This window comes from Humulus lupulus, chromosome 8, assembly GCF_963169125.1.
Source record: "Humulus lupulus chromosome 8, drHumLupu1.1, whole genome shotgun sequence".
NCBI classification, from domain to species: Eukaryota; Viridiplantae; Streptophyta; class Magnoliopsida; order Rosales; family Cannabaceae; genus Humulus; species Humulus lupulus.
This window is the reverse complement of record NC_084800.1, coordinates 9,138,064-9,158,908: the sequence shown is the minus strand read 5'-3', so window position 1 is coordinate 9,158,908 and position 20,845 is coordinate 9,138,064. Positions and strand designations below refer to the sequence as shown.

Sequence of the window (20,845 nt, the reverse complement as noted above, 5' to 3'; positions counted from 1 at the left end):
TCTATAATATACATACAAAAGTATTTTTTTTTCATCTGCTATTAGTTACACTCTCTTGAGCATGATTTAATTTTGATTTGTGACTACACATAAAGATAAGTCTCTGTTAATTTTTATGAAAATATAATTCGAAGCCTTTCTTTTGAACTAGTTGATTTAGTTAAATTAGAAATTCTATACATTAATTATTATTATTTTTGAAGAGATTTGTTGAATTAAAAAAAATTGAAAAGAAAGGAAAATAGGTTAGGATAAGTGGAATGACTTTTCAAAAACCACAATATTTGCACCACACTACATATGTATTACTAAGAATTTATCTATAATTCGATATTATTAATAACATAAAAAACTTAATAAAATACATTTTATTGCTTCAGGATTAATACATTAATCACACAAAGGTTTCATAAATTACAACATTTATTGATTAGAAATGTATCATAATTTTTAACATTTTTTTTTGTTTGTACGTTTGAAGTAAAGATTTTTTTTTAATCTTTTTTTTATTTGTTTGTAGATGATCTTAGAAAAAAAAAATTGGAGTGATCTAGACTTGGAGAGTTGTTTTATTGTTGTACTAGTTCCTTATTGATTAATTATGAATTTTTTTTCTTTATTTTGAATTGGGTGTTTGTTTGTTTTTATTTTAAAAATTTACTGAGTGTGCTATGATGTTTGTTAAGTTACTTGAATTTGATTTGAACTTGGTTATATTGAAAATTTATTCTTTTTTTAACAACCACATCACTTCATACCGTTGCAGTTAATAGAAATAAAATTAACTATATATAATTAATTTTTTTACTTAAAGACACTATGTGAGTTTTTTTACCAACTTACCCACACCGGACTCAACCCTATCTTGGACAAGACCAACCTCGTATCCAAAACCTCAGAATCTTTCTATTTGCTTATCCAAACAAGTTGCCTAGCATAAAAATGCGTGCTTTAGCAAAGCCGTTAACTCTGAAGAACCAAACTTGGTTATCATCCATGTCCATATTTGTTAAGACCAGTTACTGTCAGCAGGTTTCTTCAACCGCAATGGCAGCAATGTGCTCAAGCTTCTGCCCTCGGCTTCCTATCCGCTTTAGCGGGAGACCCATTTACTCTTTTCCTGCAAAACCTCATTTTTATGTTTCTTTGAAGGCTTTCTCTTCACAAGCTTCTGATGCTTCATCTCTAGGTATTTTTCTTTTATTTGTTCTAATATTTATTGATTTTTATTTTTCTTTTCTTGACTAAATTATTCATCACGAGTGTCTGGAGAAAGCTTTGTACTTGTCAGGCTTATGTTACGGGATACGTTTTAGCTTCCCTCTATCTAAGTTAGGTCTTGTGTACAAAATTCAACAGATAAATTGCCAGCAAACGTGGGTTTTCTTGGTATTGGAATAATGGGTTCTCCAATGGCACAGAATCTTATAAAATCTGGGTATGCATTTGTCAAATAAAACATTCCCTTTCCTGATCAAAACTATGTTTGGATACTAGTACTACTTTCCTTGAAGTTATTGTGATCGAATGTACTTAATCTTATGGATTTGACCAGCATCACTTGACGCTTTGAAATCAATCCTTAGTCCCAAGAACGGGGTCAATTTTAATAATCTATTCGGCATTGCAGGTGTGATGTGACTGTTTGGAACAGGACCAAGAGCAAATGCGATCCTCTCATCAGCTTAGGTGCAAAGTAAGTGCTTGACATACTCATTTCAGGGTCGAGGTTTTTTTCATTTTTTGGTCGTTGAGATTCAGTTATTAGAATACTGGAATGTGTCAGCAATTGTTTAATGGTTTTCCAGATATAAATCAACTCCTGAGGAAGTAGCTGCATCCTGTGATGTCACATTTGCCATGCTTTCTGATCCTGAAAGTGCAGTGCGTATGTTATCACTCAAGTTTATCTTACTTAATCTTCTATAGCAGTTATGACAGCTTGCATATGCTTTCTACTAGGTCGATGTTGCTTGTGGGAAACATGGTGCTGTTAGCGGCATGAGTTCAGGAAAAGGGTACTAATTTCTGGCGGCAGTGCTTTTGTAGAACTCTTTTCTGACATTTTTTATTATCTCAAAGTTTGGGTGCTTGCTAGCTGCATCTATGGATTGGTGCATGCATACATTAAGCATTAACCTTTAATTTCGGCAAACGTATGTTTTTTATCTCTATGCTGATAATCAGTTCATTAGTTTTAATTGATGCACATCTTCAGGTATGTGGATGTTTCAACTGTTGATGGTGAAACTTCAAAATTGATTGGTCAACAGATTAAAGCTACAGGCGCCTTGTTTCTGGAGGTAAGCAGATTGTCAAATAATTTCTCAGGTCTTTACGATACCTTATACTCTATTTCTGTCCATGTGGATTTTTAATGTTGAAAAAGATTCAGCTTTGGCACTTTTTCATCAGGCCCCAGTTTCTGGTTCAAAGAAGCCAGCAGAAGATGGTCAGCTGATATTTCTTACTGCAGGTAAGCAATGCTGGTCATCTACCATCCCTCTTTGTTTTGGTTCCCAATATAAGTGCCATTTTTATAATGTGACTATTGTCTGGGTTTTTTCTGATAATTACCTAATTAAATCGTTGGTTAAGGTTCAAATGTCTTGTTTCATCCATGATCAGAATTCATCTCTTAGTACCTGTGTAAATTCTTTGTTGAAAATTTTCAGGGGATGAATCTCTTTATGAAACAGTTGCTCCATTCTTAGACATCATGGGGAAGGTATTATGTTTTGTTGTTATTATGCTGCTCTGGCCTAGCAATCTATTGTTCTCCAGTTCCGGTTTGTACTTATCTTTATGCTTTAAATCCAGTCAAGATTCTACCTTGGGGATATCGGAAATGGGGCAGCTATGAAACTTGTGGTCAATATGATCATGGGAAGGTTTGTTGATTTACTTTGACCTTGTAACCTATGGTTACCTTATTTTGTTGACTATAATTCTGACACTGCAATTTTTTGCAACACTTCAAAAAAAAAAAGTATGATGGCATCATTTTCTGAAGGATTGCTTCTCAGTGAGAAAGTCGGACTAGACCCAAGTGTACTAGTTGAGGTATTCTCCAGAGCATCTTCATATTATTTCAAAATTGCAACATTTTTTTAACGTGTAGTCATAATCCTATGACTTGTGTTTCTGGTTCTAGCAAACTTGTTGTATAAGCGTTTTTAATCTGAAGAAAAGAAAGTTGACTTGTGTGTTCCTTATCTTGGTACATCCATTGTATCACAGGTGATCTCGCAGGGTGCCATTAGTGCACCGATGTACTCCATGAAAGGCCCATCAATGATCCAATCTCTTTATCCTACTGCATTTCCCTTGAAGCACCAACAGAAGGTCTGTAAAGTTTCTTGTATTGTTTGGGAACATTATATTATCTCATGATATTAGTTCACAGCCTTGAACCGTTGTTTGCAGGACATGAGGCTTGCTCTAGGATTAGCAGAGTCTGTTTCCCAATCCACTCCGATTGCAGCGGCTGCAAATGAAATGTACAAAGTAGCAAAATCTCATGGCCTCAGTGACCAAGATTTTTCAGCAGTCATTGAAGCCTTGAAAGGAAAGTTGCAGCAATGAACAAAGAAGCCGAGTTTCTCATCAATCGGATGATGATCTGCAATCCAGAGCAAGTGACACGAGAAGTAATTCACTCTATGGAGAATTGAAACTCAGCCTCAAAGATTCTATTTTTCTGTCCCTGCCCCACTGGGTGATTCTGCCTCAGAGAAGTTGAAGAAAATGATGTGGTTTAGTGTAATAGCCCTGTATGTTTGGTGGGAAAATCTACATCAATATTACCTTTGAAAATATTTGTTTCTTTTATTTTCCTATTTCCCATTCAAAAATAATACTTTTCTGTTTCTAATTAATGTATCAAGTCACAATAATGAATTAAGCCATGTTAATTTGTCCAATGAGAATAATTGGATGAATATTAGAGGTAATCATTAGAACTGTTATTCTCTTCGAAGTCTCTTCTTTCCCAGCCCATCAATGTTGCAGTATCATTATATTCTAATGGTCCCATATTCTTTTTTGTTTTTTAGTTTAGTCAAAGATGGTGAGAAATGAACAAACATACCTAATAATATGATTAAATTACATATGATAATGTGTGTATTATATGTAATTAGTCACTAATGTTCATGACCGGTTAGCATAATTGTAAATATGATTGAAATAATTTATGTTAAAAAGTATTTTTAAAAGGGAAATTTGCAACAATAAAGGGAAAGTATTTAAGTGATTTGTTGCACTTAAATGCATATGTAAAAAATTTGACAGCAAGAATGTCTATCATTACAAATTTGATGCAGTCGTTGTTACCTAACCCTTAAGTCTAATAAGGACTTACGTGACTGCACCTGATTTTTCTATTTTTTTAATTATTAAATACTATAAAAATCTATTTAAAAAACTTAAATAAATTAAAATTAATTAAAAAAAATGTAATATTAAATTTAAAATTAAATCTAATTAATTTAAAATAATAATAAATCAATTAAAATTTTGAGTGTAAAACAAGACAAGAAAAAGCAATTAAATTAAATAAAAGGTTCATTTTCAACCTCTCGACTCCATCTCCACAGAGCTTCGACCTCCCCCCTTCTTCTTCTTCCATAATACCCAACCCTTTTCTTCTTCTCTTTCCCGAATACCCAACCTTTTTTTTTCCCTCTTCTTCCTAAATACCTAGTCGTTCGACCTTCCTTGACGTCGACCCAACCCACCCAGCCCAAGCAAGCTTCTGCGTGGAGGCAATAGTGTTCGAGTCAAATTTATGGGCAAAGTCTAGGTATGAGGTTGCTGGCATGAAGGCACCGATTCAAGTCAAATTTATGGGCAAAGTCTTCTATTGAAGATGGCATTGATGATTTTAGATCTGATTTATTTGGGTATGGGTGGATGTCGATTTGAAAAAAAAATAATCTAGTTTATTTTATTCTTTGCAGAGACACTAATCTGGTTTTTTTGAATGAACACAAGTTTGAGAGGAAAAAGACACTATTATGAGTTTTGTATTTTGATGTAATTTTTTGGGTTTGAGTTATGGTGTTCAAGCCTACATATTTATCATTTTTTTCTTAGATGTTAGATGTTAAATTTTAGATTTTTATTTATTTTAATTGATTTTAATTAATTTATTGAATACTTTACTATTTAAAATTAATTATTAAATTTTAAAATATTTATTAATTGAAAAAAATGGACAAATAAGTTGCAGTCACAATGCCACATAAGTCCATGGTTAAACTTAACGGTCAGGCACCAAAGATTGCACCAAATTCGTAACGATAAGCATTATTACCGTTAAATTTTTTATATAAATATTTAAATGCAACAAATATAAGTACATGTATAAGTACATATGTATTATTGCTCCAAATTTTCCTATTTAAAATAGTAATTTTGAGATTTTCTTATGTAATATATCTTCTATGATGCATTAGGAGTTAATTGATAAACAAATAAAATAAATGCCGTAATTGTTGCTTTTAATTCTTACTTTTTTGAATTATTATTCACTCATGAGCCAAATTTGATAAGACATTATAAAATATTAATTAATATCACTATCATGACCAGCAGATGCACTCACACCTCATTTTAATGTTAAAAAGCCAAACAAAGATAAAGTTTGATTCAACTATAAAAGTTCCACTGGTCTATACGGAATTGGTCATGTAAACCACGTCACACCCGGACCCGAACCTGAACCTGACCCGGAGACCCGCATCTTCCCTACTTTCCCCAACTTTCCTTGTTCGATTGGTTCCTGCTCCCGACTTACTGGATTTTCTCGTCACCCAAACACCTCTGAGAAAATACCATCAACACCATTAATTCCGACATGTCTGATCTTGCTGGCTCCCTCCCGGAGGCCGCCTCCGGTAACATACCTATCTCTCACTCCTTAGCCTTCACTCTCTCTCTCTCTCTCATATGTATTTACATGTGTATAATATAGTATTTATACTCTCTCTCTCTCCCATTATCACTCTCATATAGTATTTTCATGTGTATATACATATGTATAATATGTATCGTTTGTTATTGATGGTGCATGATTTTTCAGGAAATAAATTGGCTGCAAAGTTGGGTTTTCTTGGGATTGGGATAATGGGTTTTCCGATGGCACAGAATCTCATCAAAGCTGGGTATGCATTTGCTGTGGTCTACTTACTTTTACTTCTCATCTACTGGAACTATTGATATTCTTCGGTAGTTCATCAGATTTTGCAATTTTTCTGATCAAGACTTTGGCTTTGAGTACTTTTTGGGAAAATACAGTGGTTAAGGCTTAAGGGTTAGTCAGCCAGGATTAGTTAATTAGTATTATGGGATATATATATTGAAACATGAAAGTCAGTTCTTGGTCCCTGAATTAAGTTTTAATTGTCTATTCGGCACCATGCAGGTACAATGTGACTGTTTGGAACAGGACCAAGAGCAAGTGTGATCCTCTCATCAGCTTAGGGGCAATGTAAGTACTTGACATGAGATTTCGAACTGAGTTTAATTAAAAAAAAATTGTTAGCTTAGTAATATTTGGTTGTTATTTTCTTCTACAACCAACAACCACCATTGAAGACCATTCTATCTGGAATTTTTTAGTAATTTGTTATATGATTTTTCAGATATAAATCAACTCCTGGGGAAGTAGCTGCGTCTTCTGATGTCACATTTGCAATGCTTTCTGATCCTGAAAGTGCGGTGAGCTTTGTTTTCGTTCTTGTTTGTTTGCTTATTTATTTTTTTCCCCTTGCTTAATATTATATAGCAATTTTGGCAGCTTACATGGGCTTTTTTATTAGGTGGAAGTTGCTTGTGGGAAGAATGGAGCTGCAAGCGGTTTGAGTTCAGGAAAAGGGTACTATTTTCTTGTCTTTAGAGAATAGGAATTTTCGTTTTTAGCAGTTAACACCCATAGAATGGAAATCTAGAAAGGAATTTGCGCAAATAATTTAATAGACTAAATGGGATCTATTATGCATATGCATACCATTTACCGTATCAAAGTTAGGTGTTTCCTAGCTGCGTATGGAGAGGTATGCAGGATTGTCAATGCCACTTGTAGAATGTAGTTTCTCTGCTATGAACTCGAACAGGCACATTCAGCATCACTCTTGATTTTATCAAATGTTAATGTATGCCTCTTATGTCATTTCTAAGCTGATAAGTAGTTTTATGATAATTATTGATGCACATCTTCAGGTATGTGGATGTTTCCACAGTTGATGGCGAAACTTCTAAATTGATTTCTCAACGTATTAAGGCTACTGGAGCTTTGTTTTTGGAGGTAATCTTTTTGTTTCTAAATTGCTAAAAGTGTGTCTCGTGCATTAGTAATTTCTACTATTTCCATTTTGCTTTTTGAAAAGAGATTGAGCTTTGGAATTTTTTTATTAGGCTCCAGTTTCTGGCTCAAAAAAGCCAGCAGAAGATGGCCAGCTGATATTTCTTGCTGCTGGTAAGCAATATTTTGTTTGCCTGCTTATTACTGTGAAACACCATCACATTTAGTCCATGTTTTGAAAATTTCAGATTTCTTTTCTGCTACTTAATCAAGTATACCTTCAGTTAAGGTTTTCATTAATGCTACGTAGTCAACTCTGTGCTTATGCAAATCTTGTGTGGTGAAAAAAAGCCTAACTGAAACTAAATTATTAGCTGAAATTTTTCAGGGGACAAATCTCTTTATGATTCAGTTGCTCCTTTCTTAGACATCATGGGGAAGGTACTGTCTTTGTTTTGATAAAACTGCTTGTTTGGTCGGTAGTTACCTGTTTCTGATTTTGCTCGTTCATTCAGTCAAAATTCTACCTTGGGGATGTTGGAAATGGGGCTGCCATGAAACTTGTCGTGAACATGGTCATGGGAAGGTTTGGCTGATTTCGACTCCCAACTAAATATTCTGTATTTTGTTTTAACTGTTATTCTGATCGTGTTTTCCTTTTATCACAACAATTTTTAGTATGATGGCATCATTTTCCGAAGGATTGCTTCTCAGTGAGAAAGTAGGACTGGACCCAAGCGTACTAGTTAAGGTATCTTCTAGAGCATCTTTGTCATAAGTCTTATCTCATTTCATCTTTGGTTTCTGTTTTGTATCAAAATATGCACATTAGTAACTTAATCCTTGAACTCTTTCAATGAAACCATATTGAGCTTTCTCTGTTTTTTCAACTCCATAATCGTAATCCTTGGTATCACAGGTGACTACTAGAGTAGTCAATTTTAAACCGAAGAAATAAAGTGACCTAGTGGATTTCATTTCTTTGTGCCTCCATGGTATCACAGGTGATCTCACAGGGTGCCATTAGTGCGCCGATGTACTCAATGAAAGGCCCATCAATGATCCAATCCGTTTATCCTACTGCATTTCCATTGAAGCATCAGCAGAAGGTGTGTAAAGCTCCTCCTTAGACGCCTTGCTAGTATTATCTCCCGTCTTACAACAGTGTTTTACCATTTGTTTTCAGGACATGAGGCTTGCTCTAGGATTAGCAGAATCTGTTTGCCAATCCACCCCCATTGCAGCAGCTGCAAATGAACTGTACAAAGTAGCAAAGTCTCAAGGCCTCAGTGACCAAGATTTTTCAGCGGTCATCGAATCCCTGAAAGGAAAGTTGCAGCAGTGAACAGAGTAGCCTAGTTACTCATCAATGACGATGGCTGAGGTTTATGTAGTTTTCCTTTATTGTGATTTGCATCCCAAGCCCATGAGTCATGACAAGTGGTTTACTCTCTGGAGAAGTGAAATCTCAGCCTCAGATTTTATTTTTTGGGTTGTTATGTCAATGGTAAATTTGTTAGATGAACCAGAGACCAGGATGAGTAGCTGCAACTATAAGGTTTTACTTCAATTTAACTATCTACTTTTACTATAATATGTTTTCTTGTTGGAAAAAATAAGTTGAATAATTGTTAAGGTTATTATTTAAGTTATATTTGTGGCATAAATATCCAATGTTTTACACTTGTTACTTTTATTTTTATGGCAAAAATATTCAATGTTAAATATATATTAAAGATAAATACCTAATCATCTTTCTTTGCGACAAAAATACCTAAAATTTTTAAAACATTATTTTTTTCAATACTAGTTGTTAAGTGTTGATTCATCAGAAATGTATTACTCTGTAATTTATGTATTTTTGTTATCAAAATATGTATGTTTTAAATTTGTATTAATTTAAAATATCTTTTCAATTTATTTTTCTAATTTAAAATATATTTTTTAAAATATAAATATGAAATAGACTGATTACAGAGTGACAAATGTCTCATTGGTCAATATGCTTAACAGTTCCAACACAGTAGGTACTGATAAAAGTAATGTTTTAGCGACTTTATGTATTTTTGCTGAAAAAAAAAAGATTATGTATTTATCTTTAACACTAGATACAAACAATGTGTAATATACACGTTTGCTTATTTTTATTTATAGAATTTATTAATTATTTTTATTAAATTTATATTAATGTCATATAAAATTTGAAATAAATATCATATTTTAATTAAATAATTTATTTATTTTTGTTTAAGTTTATGTTTGTTCTAGTTTTTGAAGTTTTTGAATTTGGGGTGACAACAAGAGATTATATATTATATATTTAATGTAATATTAAATATTATACGTGGATTTTAAATTTAAGTTTGTTGTTAGATTTTTTTAAAAAAATAATTTGTTGTTAGATCACAATAGATTATATTATATGTTTAATATGATATTATTCTAATAAGGGAGTTTAAGTTTAATTAAATTTTATTTAAGTTATAAAACGCATGATTTTATTATTTTTAAATAATTATCATTGTAAAATATCTAAAAAAATATCATATTTTAATTTGTTTAATTATTTATTATTTTAAAATAATTATCATTATAAAATATCTGAAAATATCATATTTTAATTTGTTTAATTATTTATTATTTTTAAATAATTATCATTATAAAATATCTCATAAATATCCCATTTGAATTTTTTAATTAATTATTTTATTTTATTTATATTTAAGTATTTACAAACTATCGTTAAATATAAGAATATTTTGTTAAATACAAGAATATTCCGTTAAAGTTAACATTACAAAAAATAAAAAACTGTTAAAACCAAGAATTTTCGTTATCTACACACTTAATATATAGAAAATATGTATTGAACATTGAATATTTTTACTGTAAAAATAAAAGATTAAGTATTTGACTGTAACAAGTGTAAAACATTAGATATTTATGCAGTAAATATACCTTTATTTAATAAATAATATTAAGAGAAAAAAATATAAAAATTATATCGTTATTTATCCGTGTTTGGAAGTGAAAAAAAGAAATTTTATCCTAGTTTTTATTGGAATATAATTTTTCTTTTTTGAGTTGAAAATATATATTTTGAAGGAAAATAACGATAAAACTTTAAAAAAAACTACAATAATAATAAAATTATTTTGCTAGTCCTAGGAGTGATATCGACGTACAACAAAAAAGAATATTTGGTTCCCCAAATAAAACGAGGGAGTCTAAATAATAATTTCATAATTAAATGGAAGAATAAAAAAAATATATAGAAATGAATGGCTAATTTTATAAAATAATAATAAGTGTAGTTGTAGTTGTATTTGTATATACTCTTCACCCTATTCTAGTTAATTAAATATTTCCAAATATATATAATTTTTGTTTTATAATTTATCGTTAACAAATTTTTAAAATCAACATCTTATTTTCCACACATGAACTTATTATTATACATAACATTGTATAAATTAAACTAATAATTGTATATCTTCCCATGTATTATGACGATTTTAGTTGAAGATGTAGAATAATAGAAAGGAAGTCCAATTGTATAAACTGTAATATATCAAATAATTTTCAAAATATCAGTTTCACTTCTAATTTTTATTGAATACATGATCATCTTTATGTTTTGTTAAATGATTATTCAAATATTATGTTTTACAAAATGGACCAAGATAATATAATAGACTCCATTTTAATTAAAATATATAATATTTCATTCCTAGTTACTTGACCACTTTTTGTGGCTACTAGCCACAAATTAATATATTATAATTGAAAATACTACAAATTAGGTATGTGATACTATTTTATAAAATATAATATCTGTTATTTAAAAAAAATACAAGTTTGGATCACATATTTGGAAAACATATAAGGCCAAAATTATATTTTTTCTATTTTTTAATGGATAATTTGATACTTAATGAAATTAAAAAATCTAAAATTCATTGATAAACAAATGAGAAAAAAAAACCTTAATAATTAAAAGTAAATTTTTGTGGGGAGGGTTTGCAGGGGGCCGTGTAGGCTACGCTCTTGGTATGCATGTAGTACACTGCACACAGAAAATCTACACCGAGTTTTTCATACGTGGCACCGCCACGCCGTTTAAATAATTTGTGCGCTGTGTTTCTCTCTCATTTTCTTGCATTTTTTTCCCGTCACCCAAACAAAGACTCTAATCAAATGAATAGCAGCACCAACAAGGATAACTTCGATATGTCCGATATTGATGCCTCACTCCCCGCCGCCGCCGCCGGTAATACTACCCCTAATTTTTCGTACACACTCCCTCATTTCTCTCTAATACAATAGAAGATTACAATTCGTTTACATATCTAATAACTGCCTTCGTTTGTTTCGTATCTTCATACAGCTCTTAGTGCGGAGGACCGTGCTGGTCTTGTTAACGCTCTCAAAGTAAGTTCTTACCTTTTAACTCTTGTTGACTATGGGGTCCGATCATGAGTTTTCAGCTGCTTTCCTTGTGGTGTTGGTGTTATGCTGTGCAGAGTAAGCTTCGCACTTTGACTGCCAACCATTCAGATATTATGAAAACTTTGTCACCTACGCTTCGAAAGCGTGTTGAATCACTGAGAAAGATTCAGGTTCTTTCCTTTAATGTTTCACTTATGTATGTTATATTTATATGTATATGCTTTCATGTCTTCTAATACTATGTATGTCGCATAATTTTTTATTGATACTTTGTTACTTTTCAGGGCCAACATGATGAGTTGGCGGCCAAGTTTTTAGAGGAGAGAGCCTCACTGGAGTCTAAATACCATGAACTTTATCAACCCCTTTACACTAAGGTTTGTAAGATTTATTAGCCATTCTTTTCAATCACATGCACATTATTTGTTTTAATACTTTGATGCTTTTGACATCTGAGGTCTAGAAATAGAGAGGTTTATGCTATAGATAAAGTTTAACATGACATTTTCAGTGATACAATGCTTTACAAACCAGATTTTGCATAAATACTGTAGTCTTCACTATGTTTCTGACTCAGGGTTATCACCTTTTATCTAAGGTAGAGCTGTATTAACACTTTTGCTTAATCCAACTATCGATGGCAGAGATATGAGATTGTTAATGGTGTAGTTGAAGTCGATGGAGTTGAACATGGAGATAAAGCCAATGAAGGTAAATTGAAGACTCATGGTTTTATTGCCTTGGGTTAATGCCCCTTGAATTTCTTATGAAACAACACTTGAACTGCAGATAAAGGAGTGCCTCAATTTTGGCTTAATGCAATGAAAAGTCATGAAGTATTGGCTGAGGAGGTAAAAAAAAATTGAAGGCATTTTATTTGTTCACTTGTTAAATTGATTCAAGTACGATTTACTGTTCACTGACACAGATTACAGAGCGTGATGAGGGTGCTCTTAAATATCTCAAAGATATTAAGTATATTAGGATTGAAAATCCCAAAGGATTCAGGCTGGATTTCTTCTTTGATACTAATCCTTACTTCAAAAACTCTGTCCTGGCAAAGACATATCACATGGTTGAAGACGATGAGCCTATCTTAGAGAATGCAATTGGGTAAATGAAATGTGCTTTCAGTTGCTGTGGAGTGAAAATGTATTGTAGTTTCTCTCAACTTCTTCTTATGTTGGGTAACTTTGTAGGACGGAGATTGAATGGTATCCTGGGAAATGTTTGACTCAGAAGATTTTGAAGAAGAAGCCCAGAAAGAGTGGATCAAAGAATGCCAACCCCATCACCAAAACTGAAAATTGTTCCAGCTTCTTCAATTTCTTCAACCCTCCTCGGATCCCTGAGGATGATGTAGATATTGATGAAGGTGCTGTAAGTTTGCTTCATTTAAGATTCAAATGAATTGAATGGTCCACTGGCTAGTTTATTGTTTACATCAGTAAGTTTCTTATTTTATTTGTATGTATTGGCAGGCTGATGAACTCCAGAGTCAAATGGAGCAGGACTATGATATTGGGTAATCCTGCGCTATCTTTTACCTTAGATGGTGGATCTTTATTTTTAAGATTTTATCAAACAGTCACTTAGGCTTCAGAATTCAGTGAAACAGTTAGTTTGTAGAACAAGTTAGGGGTCATGTATGAATTTGAGTTCAGGTCCAGTTATTTGGAACAGGACATGGCTGCAGTTATGAACGATATAGTTGGTCCTCTATGTCATTAAACATTAGGCTTTTACTTAAAAATATTGAAGATACATGATGAGTTAGCTTGTCCCAAGATGTTTAAATCCAAAGTCAATAGTCAACGTGCCTGCATTTGCATTTTATGAATGTCTGAGTTATTTTCTGTGTGCCATTAATAGTTCTACAATTCGAGACAAGATCATTCCACATGCTGTTTCATGGTTTACCGGGGAGGCTGTTAAAGGGGACGACCTTGAAGATATGGAAGAATACGATGATGATGATGATGATGATGATGGTGAATATAGTGATGAGAATGAGGAGGATGAATAGGAACAGAGCAGGAAGAAGGTATAGTCTCAGCCTAATTTAGCATCATCATACTTATTCAAATGCTATGGAAAGTTGCACATTGATAAACATTCCAATTCAATTAAAATTGTTGATTATTGCAGTCATCTGCTGGATCCTAGACCCCACAAGATAATATGCTTTGATGCTCTTTTGAAATTGAAGCTACATTATAATAATTTGCACTGTGTTTTTTTTGTGCCTGCAGAAAAGTGGTGGGCCAATATAGCTGGAGAAGGTCCACAAGGTGAGCACCCTCCCGAGTGCAAGCAACAGTAGTAGCCTCATTTAGCAATTAGTATAGTTTTGGGTCCTGTCCTTCATTTTATATTAATTTTTAAAGTTTGCGTTTAGGGTTCTTTGGTTTTGATATTTCTGACTAAAAGTAGATTTCATTTGCAAGAAGTTTTCACCCATTTTGCTCTCTCAATACATCAAATTTTTGGATTATAATGATTGAGACTTCGATCTATAGACTAGAACCACAAATTTTCTTTGAGACCAAACCCTTGCCATATGCAAGTCATAGATATATATATATATATATTAAGTAGATTGTCTTTCACAGTTGGGTTTCAGTTTTTATGCTCATGCACTCATCTTTTATATTTTCATTCTTGTCAGTTCCATTATTAAAAAACCAAAAAACATAGTAACGTGCTTTCTATTCACCGTCAAACATGATGAATTGAAATGGGTTGAAAAAATCACTGCAGAGTTAGGTGGAAAAATCAACATGATGAATTGAAATGAGATTTTTTTTAATCACCGTCAAACATGTTTCGGTGGGACTTTTTTTCCTCAAGGAAAAAAACAACAACCAAAAATCCATATGTTTTGTGGTAATTACGAAAGACTATCTTTGATTAAAAGAGATAGAGACTAGTGCCAAGAAGTTTTATCCAAAAAGATGAAAAACTTCCAAAAAGATGAAAAAGTATCACAACCAAAGGAATCTTTTTTTAGGGACTATTCTCTGTAAGTGTATCAGTCCATATTCTCTGTTCATTTTCCATACAAAACCTGATAGCAACAGTCAACAGATATATATAAGAAGACAAACAAGAAAATGAAAAGAAGAGAAATTTCGACAGAAACTGGAATAGCTCTTGCAGTAATGATGATTTTCATCTGCAAACAGAAACAAACATGTAGACAAATTAATCAGAAAAAAAAATATTTATGTTAGAATGTGATCAGGATGTAGTATGGATTGCATGGTAAGAAGCACGGTGTTTTATTTTATCTCAAAAGTAGATAAGTGGAGTAATTCATGCTTTTATAAATGGTATGATTATCTCACATACTTTCTATGTGTGATTCTATTCTCTAACATCCTCTCAAGATGGTAGCTATTTTTGCTCATAAATTTTTCTATGTGTGATTCTATTTTTTAACATCCCCTCAAGATTGTGGCTATTTTTATTCGCCAATCTTGGACAGCTTGATTGTAAGTGACTCTTTGGTTTTTTTTTTGTTGGCTCACTATCCCCAATTCAGAATTACTCTTTTTGGCTATTTTTTGGACCGGTTTTGTATTTGGATTGTGTTTACTCGTTAGAAAACTCACCAATCTTTCTATGTGTAATTCTATTCTCTAACATCCTTTTAAGATGGTGGCTATTTTTGCTCACTAATTTTGGACGGCTCGATCGTAAGTGTTTCTTTGACTTTTTTTTTTCTCTTTTTGGTCACTATCCCCGAATCAGAATGACTCTTTTTGGCTATCTTTTTGGACCAGTTTTGCACTTGGATCGTGTTTACTCATTAGAAAACTCACCAATCTTTCTATGTGTGATTCTATTTTCTAACATCTCCCCTCAAGATGGTGGCTATTTTTGGTCACCAATCTTGGACGACTCGATCGTAAGTGGCTCTTTGGCTCTTTTTTTCTTTCTCTTTTCGGCTCACTATCCCCAAATTAGAATGACTCTTTTTGGCTATCTTTTTGGATCGATTTTGGATTTGGATCATGTTTACTCGTTAGAAAACTCACAAATATTTCTATGTGTGATTCTATTCTCTAACATCCCCTGAAGATGGTGGCTATTTTTGCTCATTAATCTTGGACGGCTCGATCGAAAATGGATCTTTGGCTCTTTTTTTCTTTCTCCTTTCGGCTCACTATCCCCGAATTAAAATGACTCTTTTTGGCTATCTTTTTGGATCGATTTTGGATTTGGATCATGTTTACTCGTTAGAAAACTCACAAATCTTTGTATGTGTGATTTTATTATCTAACATCCCTTCAAGATGGTGTCTATTTTTGCTCATTAATCTTGGACGGCTCGATTGTAAGTGACTCTTTGGCTCCCGAATCACAATGACTCTTTTTGGCTATCTTTTTGGACCAGTTTTGGATTTGGATCGTGTTTACTCATTAGAGTTTTCTATGCATGGTAAGAAGCATGATATTCCATCTCAAAACCAGTTGATAATAAATAGAGCAACTCATGCTTTTATAAATATTATGATGATCCCACATACATACTTCCCATGTGAGATTCTAGTCGCTAACAATTTAAATTCATAACATTTGTATGGAGGCCAGGATCTTTATCATGTTAAGCCTTTGGTTCAGACAATCAATTAAGTAGGCCACTTATTATATTCACACTGCTAAAGTAGGTACATGCTTCGAACACTGATTTGTTCTCTTGCATTGCATTGCAAGTCTTTTCAATCCAAAATAAAATTAGTAGCCCAAACCAACTGGTCCTAAAACTGCTCCAAATTGATGCACCCTTTTGGCTACATGACTCGGTTATCACATATAAATGAGATCTCAATGTTTTCGGTCAAGAAAGAAGAAGACGATATTGGTTACAAAGAAATAAAAATGAAGAAGATAGGCCATAAAATACACGATTTTTATGCTATCACCTAGTATAGTCATTTCATTTCTTTAATAACTCTAAAATATGGTATGAGTAAGGCATTATCAGCTTTAAAACTTTATGAGAGTAAGAGTTACTATCAAGTTGACATCCAATGAGGTGTGACTAAGTGTTATTATTAATTATTTTATGTTTGGTCTGCTTGTTAATTCTAAGAAAAAATATTTATTAGAATTATAAATTTTGATGGATTATTTGTTAAATTTGTGAGAATGTGTGACAATTTGAAAGAAAGTACACAATTTAGAAAAGAAATTGGGGGTTATTAGTTAAATTTTTGAGGAGTATTAAAGAGACTCTAAGAACAACTCCAACCACACTAATTATTTTATAAAATTAGTCATTTCAGCTAATGAAATGACATTTTTTTAGCTTTTTCCTACTCCAATTATAATATCGTAATCTCATCATTCGAGCTATTATAACAATTTATTTTTGGACTAACCAAATATAAATAATGTGAAAATATAAATAATGTGAAAGACTAGCCAAATTAATGGCATACTATTTTAATAATAAAAATTAATAAATGGGACTTAAAACAATGTTGACAGCATATATATTCTCTATAAATATAAGATAATAAAATAATTAATTATATAAATTATTAAAATAATAAAATAATAAACTCTTAATATAATAGAGAGCATGATTGGAAGAAATTCAAAAAAATAACTAGCTATAATAGCTTTTTAGCTATTTTTGCTAAAATTTAGTTATTAATTGGCTAGTGTGGTTGGAGATGCTCTAATACACTTCTTTTGCACTCTCTTCCTAATATAGTGACATGTGTTATCTTTGAAAAAATATCTATTTTTATGTAATAAATAGTCATAATATTTTAATTTTATTACAGTTATGCCATTATAATTAAATCTATTAACTTATTATTTTATTTTTTAAAAGAACTCACTCCTTTGTTTATGGAGAATAAAAATTAGGAAAGGGCTTAATTAGTCATTTTTTAACTTTTTTTTATACTAAAACACATTTTACAATTGTATATATATAGGAGTGTAAATTAGAAGACAACTATTTAAGAAATAATAAGTCATAATTTTTTTTACCCAACTAATGGGGAGAAAACCTTTAAAAAATAATGGAAAAAAACATTACACACTTTTCCTATACTAGTGTGAAAAGTAGGAAATATTATTTTTTATTTGCTCTCAAATTCATTTATAATTATTATATATATAACAAATAACAAAAAAAAAAGTTCAACGTTATAAATAAAACTTAAATAAAAACATTTATTATAAATTGGTGTGAATATAAATAAATAAACTATAAATAACTCATATATTTTTGGATTCAGCATCACATATTAACTTAACAATATAAATTTATATGAACATAAATAAAAATAAACAAATAGCAAAAGAGAAATAGGTACAATTTATATATATATGTATTATATAATAGTCTAGGTGCAAAGTAAGAGAAGTCATTATATGTATAATTATTATAGGGGTATAAATCTAGTAAAGTTAAAATATTATGACTATATAATTTGTGAAAATAAATATTCTTTAAAAATGAAACATGACACAAAATCATGGAGAAAGTGCATAGACTATTATATAATAGTGTATTATAAAGTCTCCTTAGTACTCCTCTAAATTTTTTAGAACTTTGTGTTATTTTAATAAAACAAAATTCAATGGGCTGAAGATCCCCAAAACTACCATGAGTCCATGACTGGCGTTCTTTCTTTACTTTAGTTTACAAATATATTTGTCCTTCCATCATCACTAGTTGTGTTAATTGTCTTCTATAAATCAATACTATATATACAAATTTGGATGTAGGTAAAATATTCGTTAGTTCGTTCATTTTTTACATTCTTTTCTTTTGTCTTTTTTGTGTTTTTTTATTTGGGGTTGTTTTTTCATAAATATGATTTTATGTTATTACTGTACAAAAATATGAATATTATACTTTTTTATAATTTGTATGCGAAAATTTATTAAAAAAAAGCAAATTATGAGAAACAGAATTGTTAACTGACTAAATATAGAAGCTAAATTTAAAACAAAATCACTTCAGTCAAATATGAAAACTATTGTAAATTAGCATTCTACTATTCTCTCTCTCAAACCCCAGTCACACAAATCCTTTCTCTCTCCAAACCCAGTCGCACAAACCCTTTTTCTCTCCAAACACAGCTGCACCATCCCCTCCAGCTCCGGCCGGCGCAAATTCCCTTCAGCTTCGGCGAATCCGCGACCCTCCATTCATGAGCCCCATCCGTTCGAGTGCCCCATCCAAGCGTGGGTCCAGGTGCGACACCACCATCTCCACTGCGAACCACCTCAAACTCCAGTTGTGGTGTCGATGCGCACCTAGCTCCACGGCAAACCACCTCCCAGCTCCATGACGTGATTGTTTCTGCCATTTTCATATATGAATTTTTTTTAGATCTAAACCCAGGCAGCAGAAAGGCAGGCGCGGCTTAGACACGAACCCAGGCATGGATTGGTGCTCGGATTATGGGCTCTCTGGTTGCCTAGGTTGAGTGTGATCCGTGGTGTTGGGAGCTACGCAAAAACGATGGGGATGACTGGGGTTATGACCAGGTTTTGCGTGTAGGGGTAAGGGGTTTTGGTGGTGGTCGGAGGCGAGGGAGGAAGGTGGTTTGTAGTCGGACGTGATACACGGAGGTGGTTGGAGTGGAAGGTCGGCAATGAGAGGCAAGCGACATGTAGGGTTCTTGGTGAAGGAAGAGAAGAAGATGGGAGAGAGAGAAAGGGGGTGAATTTTTTTTTTCTTTCTATTTTCAGGTCTGTGGTAACTGGTTACCTACACGTTCTTTGTGTGTATATTTTTTGGGGTAACTAGTTACCTTCACGTTCTTTGTGTGTATATTTATGGGTTCTTTATGGTAACCGGTTACATTCATGTGTTTGATATATGTTTATATTTCTGGGTTCTTTATGGTAACTGATTACCTATGTTACTAAAATTATAGTTTCTTCTTCCTTTTTTAATGAAATGCTATTCCTCTTTCTCCTTCAAATTTGATGTTTATTTTCATATTTAATATTAGTAACCTGTCACCCATCTTATAGCAGAATGTTACTCATCTCAGGATAACTGGTTACCCTTCCTGATACATGTTATTTAACCTAGATTTATATATATATTTTTTTACATAGCTGTGAAAGATCAATCAAGTAATTTGTTACCTTACCAAAATTTTGAAGAAAAAAACGTATAATCTAAAAGAAAAAGAAAAACAATGTTTATAATAAATAAAAATAATAAACACAATTCATATTAAAAAAAATTGTAAAACAACAAAGAAAAATTTAATATAAAAAACCAATTAAACTAAAAAAATAATAATCAAATTATAAAAATACCCTTCCAACTTAATAAAACTTGGTTAAGAGTACCATTTTATTAGTTTGTTGTTTTATTTATGTACTTACAAATATATTTTATATTTTTAATAATAACAAAAAATATATTATATTTAACAAACTATATAAATATCTTTTAAATTAATTTTAGATTTAATTATATTACCTTCATATTAATTGTAAACAAACAGTTTATAATTATTAGCGCTACAAATATTTAAACAACAAAAACTATTATCTCTTTTAATATGAAAATAATTTTTTGTTATGGTTTTCAATTCTATAATAAAGAGACAGAAAATATATTTTATTTTTTATAACTATTTTTGTTCGAGGTGAATGTCATCATTCATATTTTTTTTTTCATTTTATTTTATTTTCTTCAATTTTATACTTTTGAGATGGATATTTAATAATAAGACTCAATTTTGTTTATTTGTTTAATTTTATTTTCAATCAATGGAGGGGCTGCATGCCTTATTAAAAACCACTTTTTTTTTTTTTTGTCAGACCCATTTTTGATATTATAATTTTTGTAATGTCTATTTGTAAAAAAATTCCTAATAAAATTACTATCAATATTTTTGTTTACTATTTTTATTCATTTTGTTATTATCTTTATTGAGTTTAATCATTTCAATAATAAAATTTACAGCTTAAGTACTCCTTACTAATTAAAGTATCACTTATTTTTTATTACATTTTTTATAGTAAACAAAATTCAATCACGTAATGTTATAAATTAAAAACAATTATCATAACTCAATTTTAATTTATAACTTGT

The 20,845-nt window shown here is 31.5% G+C and overlaps 3 protein-coding genes across 4 annotated transcripts; all 3 read left to right on the top strand.

The window, feature by feature from the left end:
• The first annotated feature begins 901 nt into the window (after positions 1-901).
• LOC133794479 (glyoxylate/succinic semialdehyde reductase 2, chloroplastic-like) lies at positions 902-3,979 on the top strand. Its single transcript, XM_062231715.1, has 12 exons — positions 902-1,189; positions 1,360-1,438; positions 1,631-1,696; positions 1,809-1,884; positions 1,963-2,018; positions 2,219-2,303; positions 2,416-2,476; positions 2,676-2,728; positions 2,821-2,891; positions 2,991-3,063; positions 3,241-3,345; positions 3,427-3,979. Exons 1-12 carry the CDS (start codon positions 943-945, stop codon positions 3,583-3,585), a joined length of 1,131 nt encoding a protein of 376 aa, XP_062087699.1. The 5' UTR covers positions 902-942; the 3' UTR covers positions 3,586-3,979.
• A 1,697-nt stretch (positions 3,980-5,676) lies between these two features.
• Positions 5,677-8,973, top strand: LOC133794482 (glyoxylate/succinic semialdehyde reductase 2, chloroplastic-like). The gene is made up of 12 exons (XM_062231719.1): positions 5,677-5,900; positions 6,086-6,167; positions 6,428-6,493; positions 6,648-6,723; positions 6,825-6,880; positions 7,225-7,309; positions 7,420-7,480; positions 7,695-7,747; positions 7,822-7,892; positions 7,985-8,057; positions 8,311-8,415; positions 8,493-8,973. The coding sequence occupies exons 1-12, from the start codon at positions 5,861-5,863 to the stop codon at positions 8,649-8,651; spliced, it is 927 nt and encodes a 308-aa protein (XP_062087703.1). The 5' UTR covers positions 5,677-5,860; the 3' UTR covers positions 8,652-8,973.
• Positions 8,974-11,424: 2,451 nt separating this feature from the next.
• Positions 11,425-14,252, top strand: LOC133794481 (nucleosome assembly protein 1;4-like). 2 transcript variants are annotated; one of them, XM_062231717.1, is made up of 11 exons: positions 11,426-11,576; positions 11,694-11,737; positions 11,830-11,925; positions 12,040-12,132; positions 12,400-12,466; positions 12,545-12,606; positions 12,684-12,868; positions 12,955-13,135; positions 13,237-13,280; positions 13,628-13,799; positions 14,008-14,252. In XM_062231717.1, exons 1-10 carry the CDS (start codon positions 11,504-11,506, stop codon positions 13,779-13,781), a joined length of 999 nt encoding a protein of 332 aa, XP_062087701.1. In that variant the 5' UTR covers positions 11,426-11,503; the 3' UTR covers positions 13,782-13,799; positions 14,008-14,252. The 2 variants fall into 2 exon arrangements, with proteins under 2 accessions (XP_062087702.1, XP_062087701.1); XM_062231718.1 differs by lacking the exon at positions 14,008-14,252 and having other exon boundaries at positions 11,425-11,576; positions 12,955-13,130; positions 13,628-13,721.
• The last annotated feature ends 6,593 nt before the right edge of the window (positions 14,253-20,845 follow it).

Coding starts and splice junctions, on each gene's coding strand:
- LOC133794481 (XM_062231717.1), top strand. CDS start 11,504: ATGAATAGCAGCACCAACAAGGATAACTTCGATATGTCCGATATTGAT. Junction 11,926..12,039: donor AATCACTGAGAAAGATTCAG/GTTCTTTCCTTT, acceptor GTTACTTTTCAG/GGCCAACATGATGAGTTGGC. Junction 13,136..13,236: donor TAGATATTGATGAAGGTGCT/GTAAGTTTGCTT, acceptor ATGTATTGGCAG/GCTGATGAACTCCAGAGTCA.
- LOC133794482 (XM_062231719.1), top strand. CDS start 5,861: ATGTCTGATCTTGCTGGCTCCCTCCCGGAGGCCGCCTCCG. Junction 6,494..6,647: donor CTCATCAGCTTAGGGGCAAT/GTAAGTACTTGA, acceptor ATGATTTTTCAG/ATATAAATCAACTCCTGGGG. Junction 6,881..7,224: donor GGTTTGAGTTCAGGAAAAGG/GTACTATTTTCT, acceptor GCACATCTTCAG/GTATGTGGATGTTTCCACAG.
- LOC133794479 (XM_062231715.1), top strand. CDS start 943: ATGCGTGCTTTAGCAAAGCCGTTAACTCTGAAGAACCAAACTTGGTTA. Junction 2,729..2,820: donor TCTTAGACATCATGGGGAAG/GTATTATGTTTT, acceptor CTTTAAATCCAG/TCAAGATTCTACCTTGGGGA. Junction 3,064..3,240: donor ACCCAAGTGTACTAGTTGAG/GTATTCTCCAGA, acceptor ATTGTATCACAG/GTGATCTCGCAGGGTGCCAT.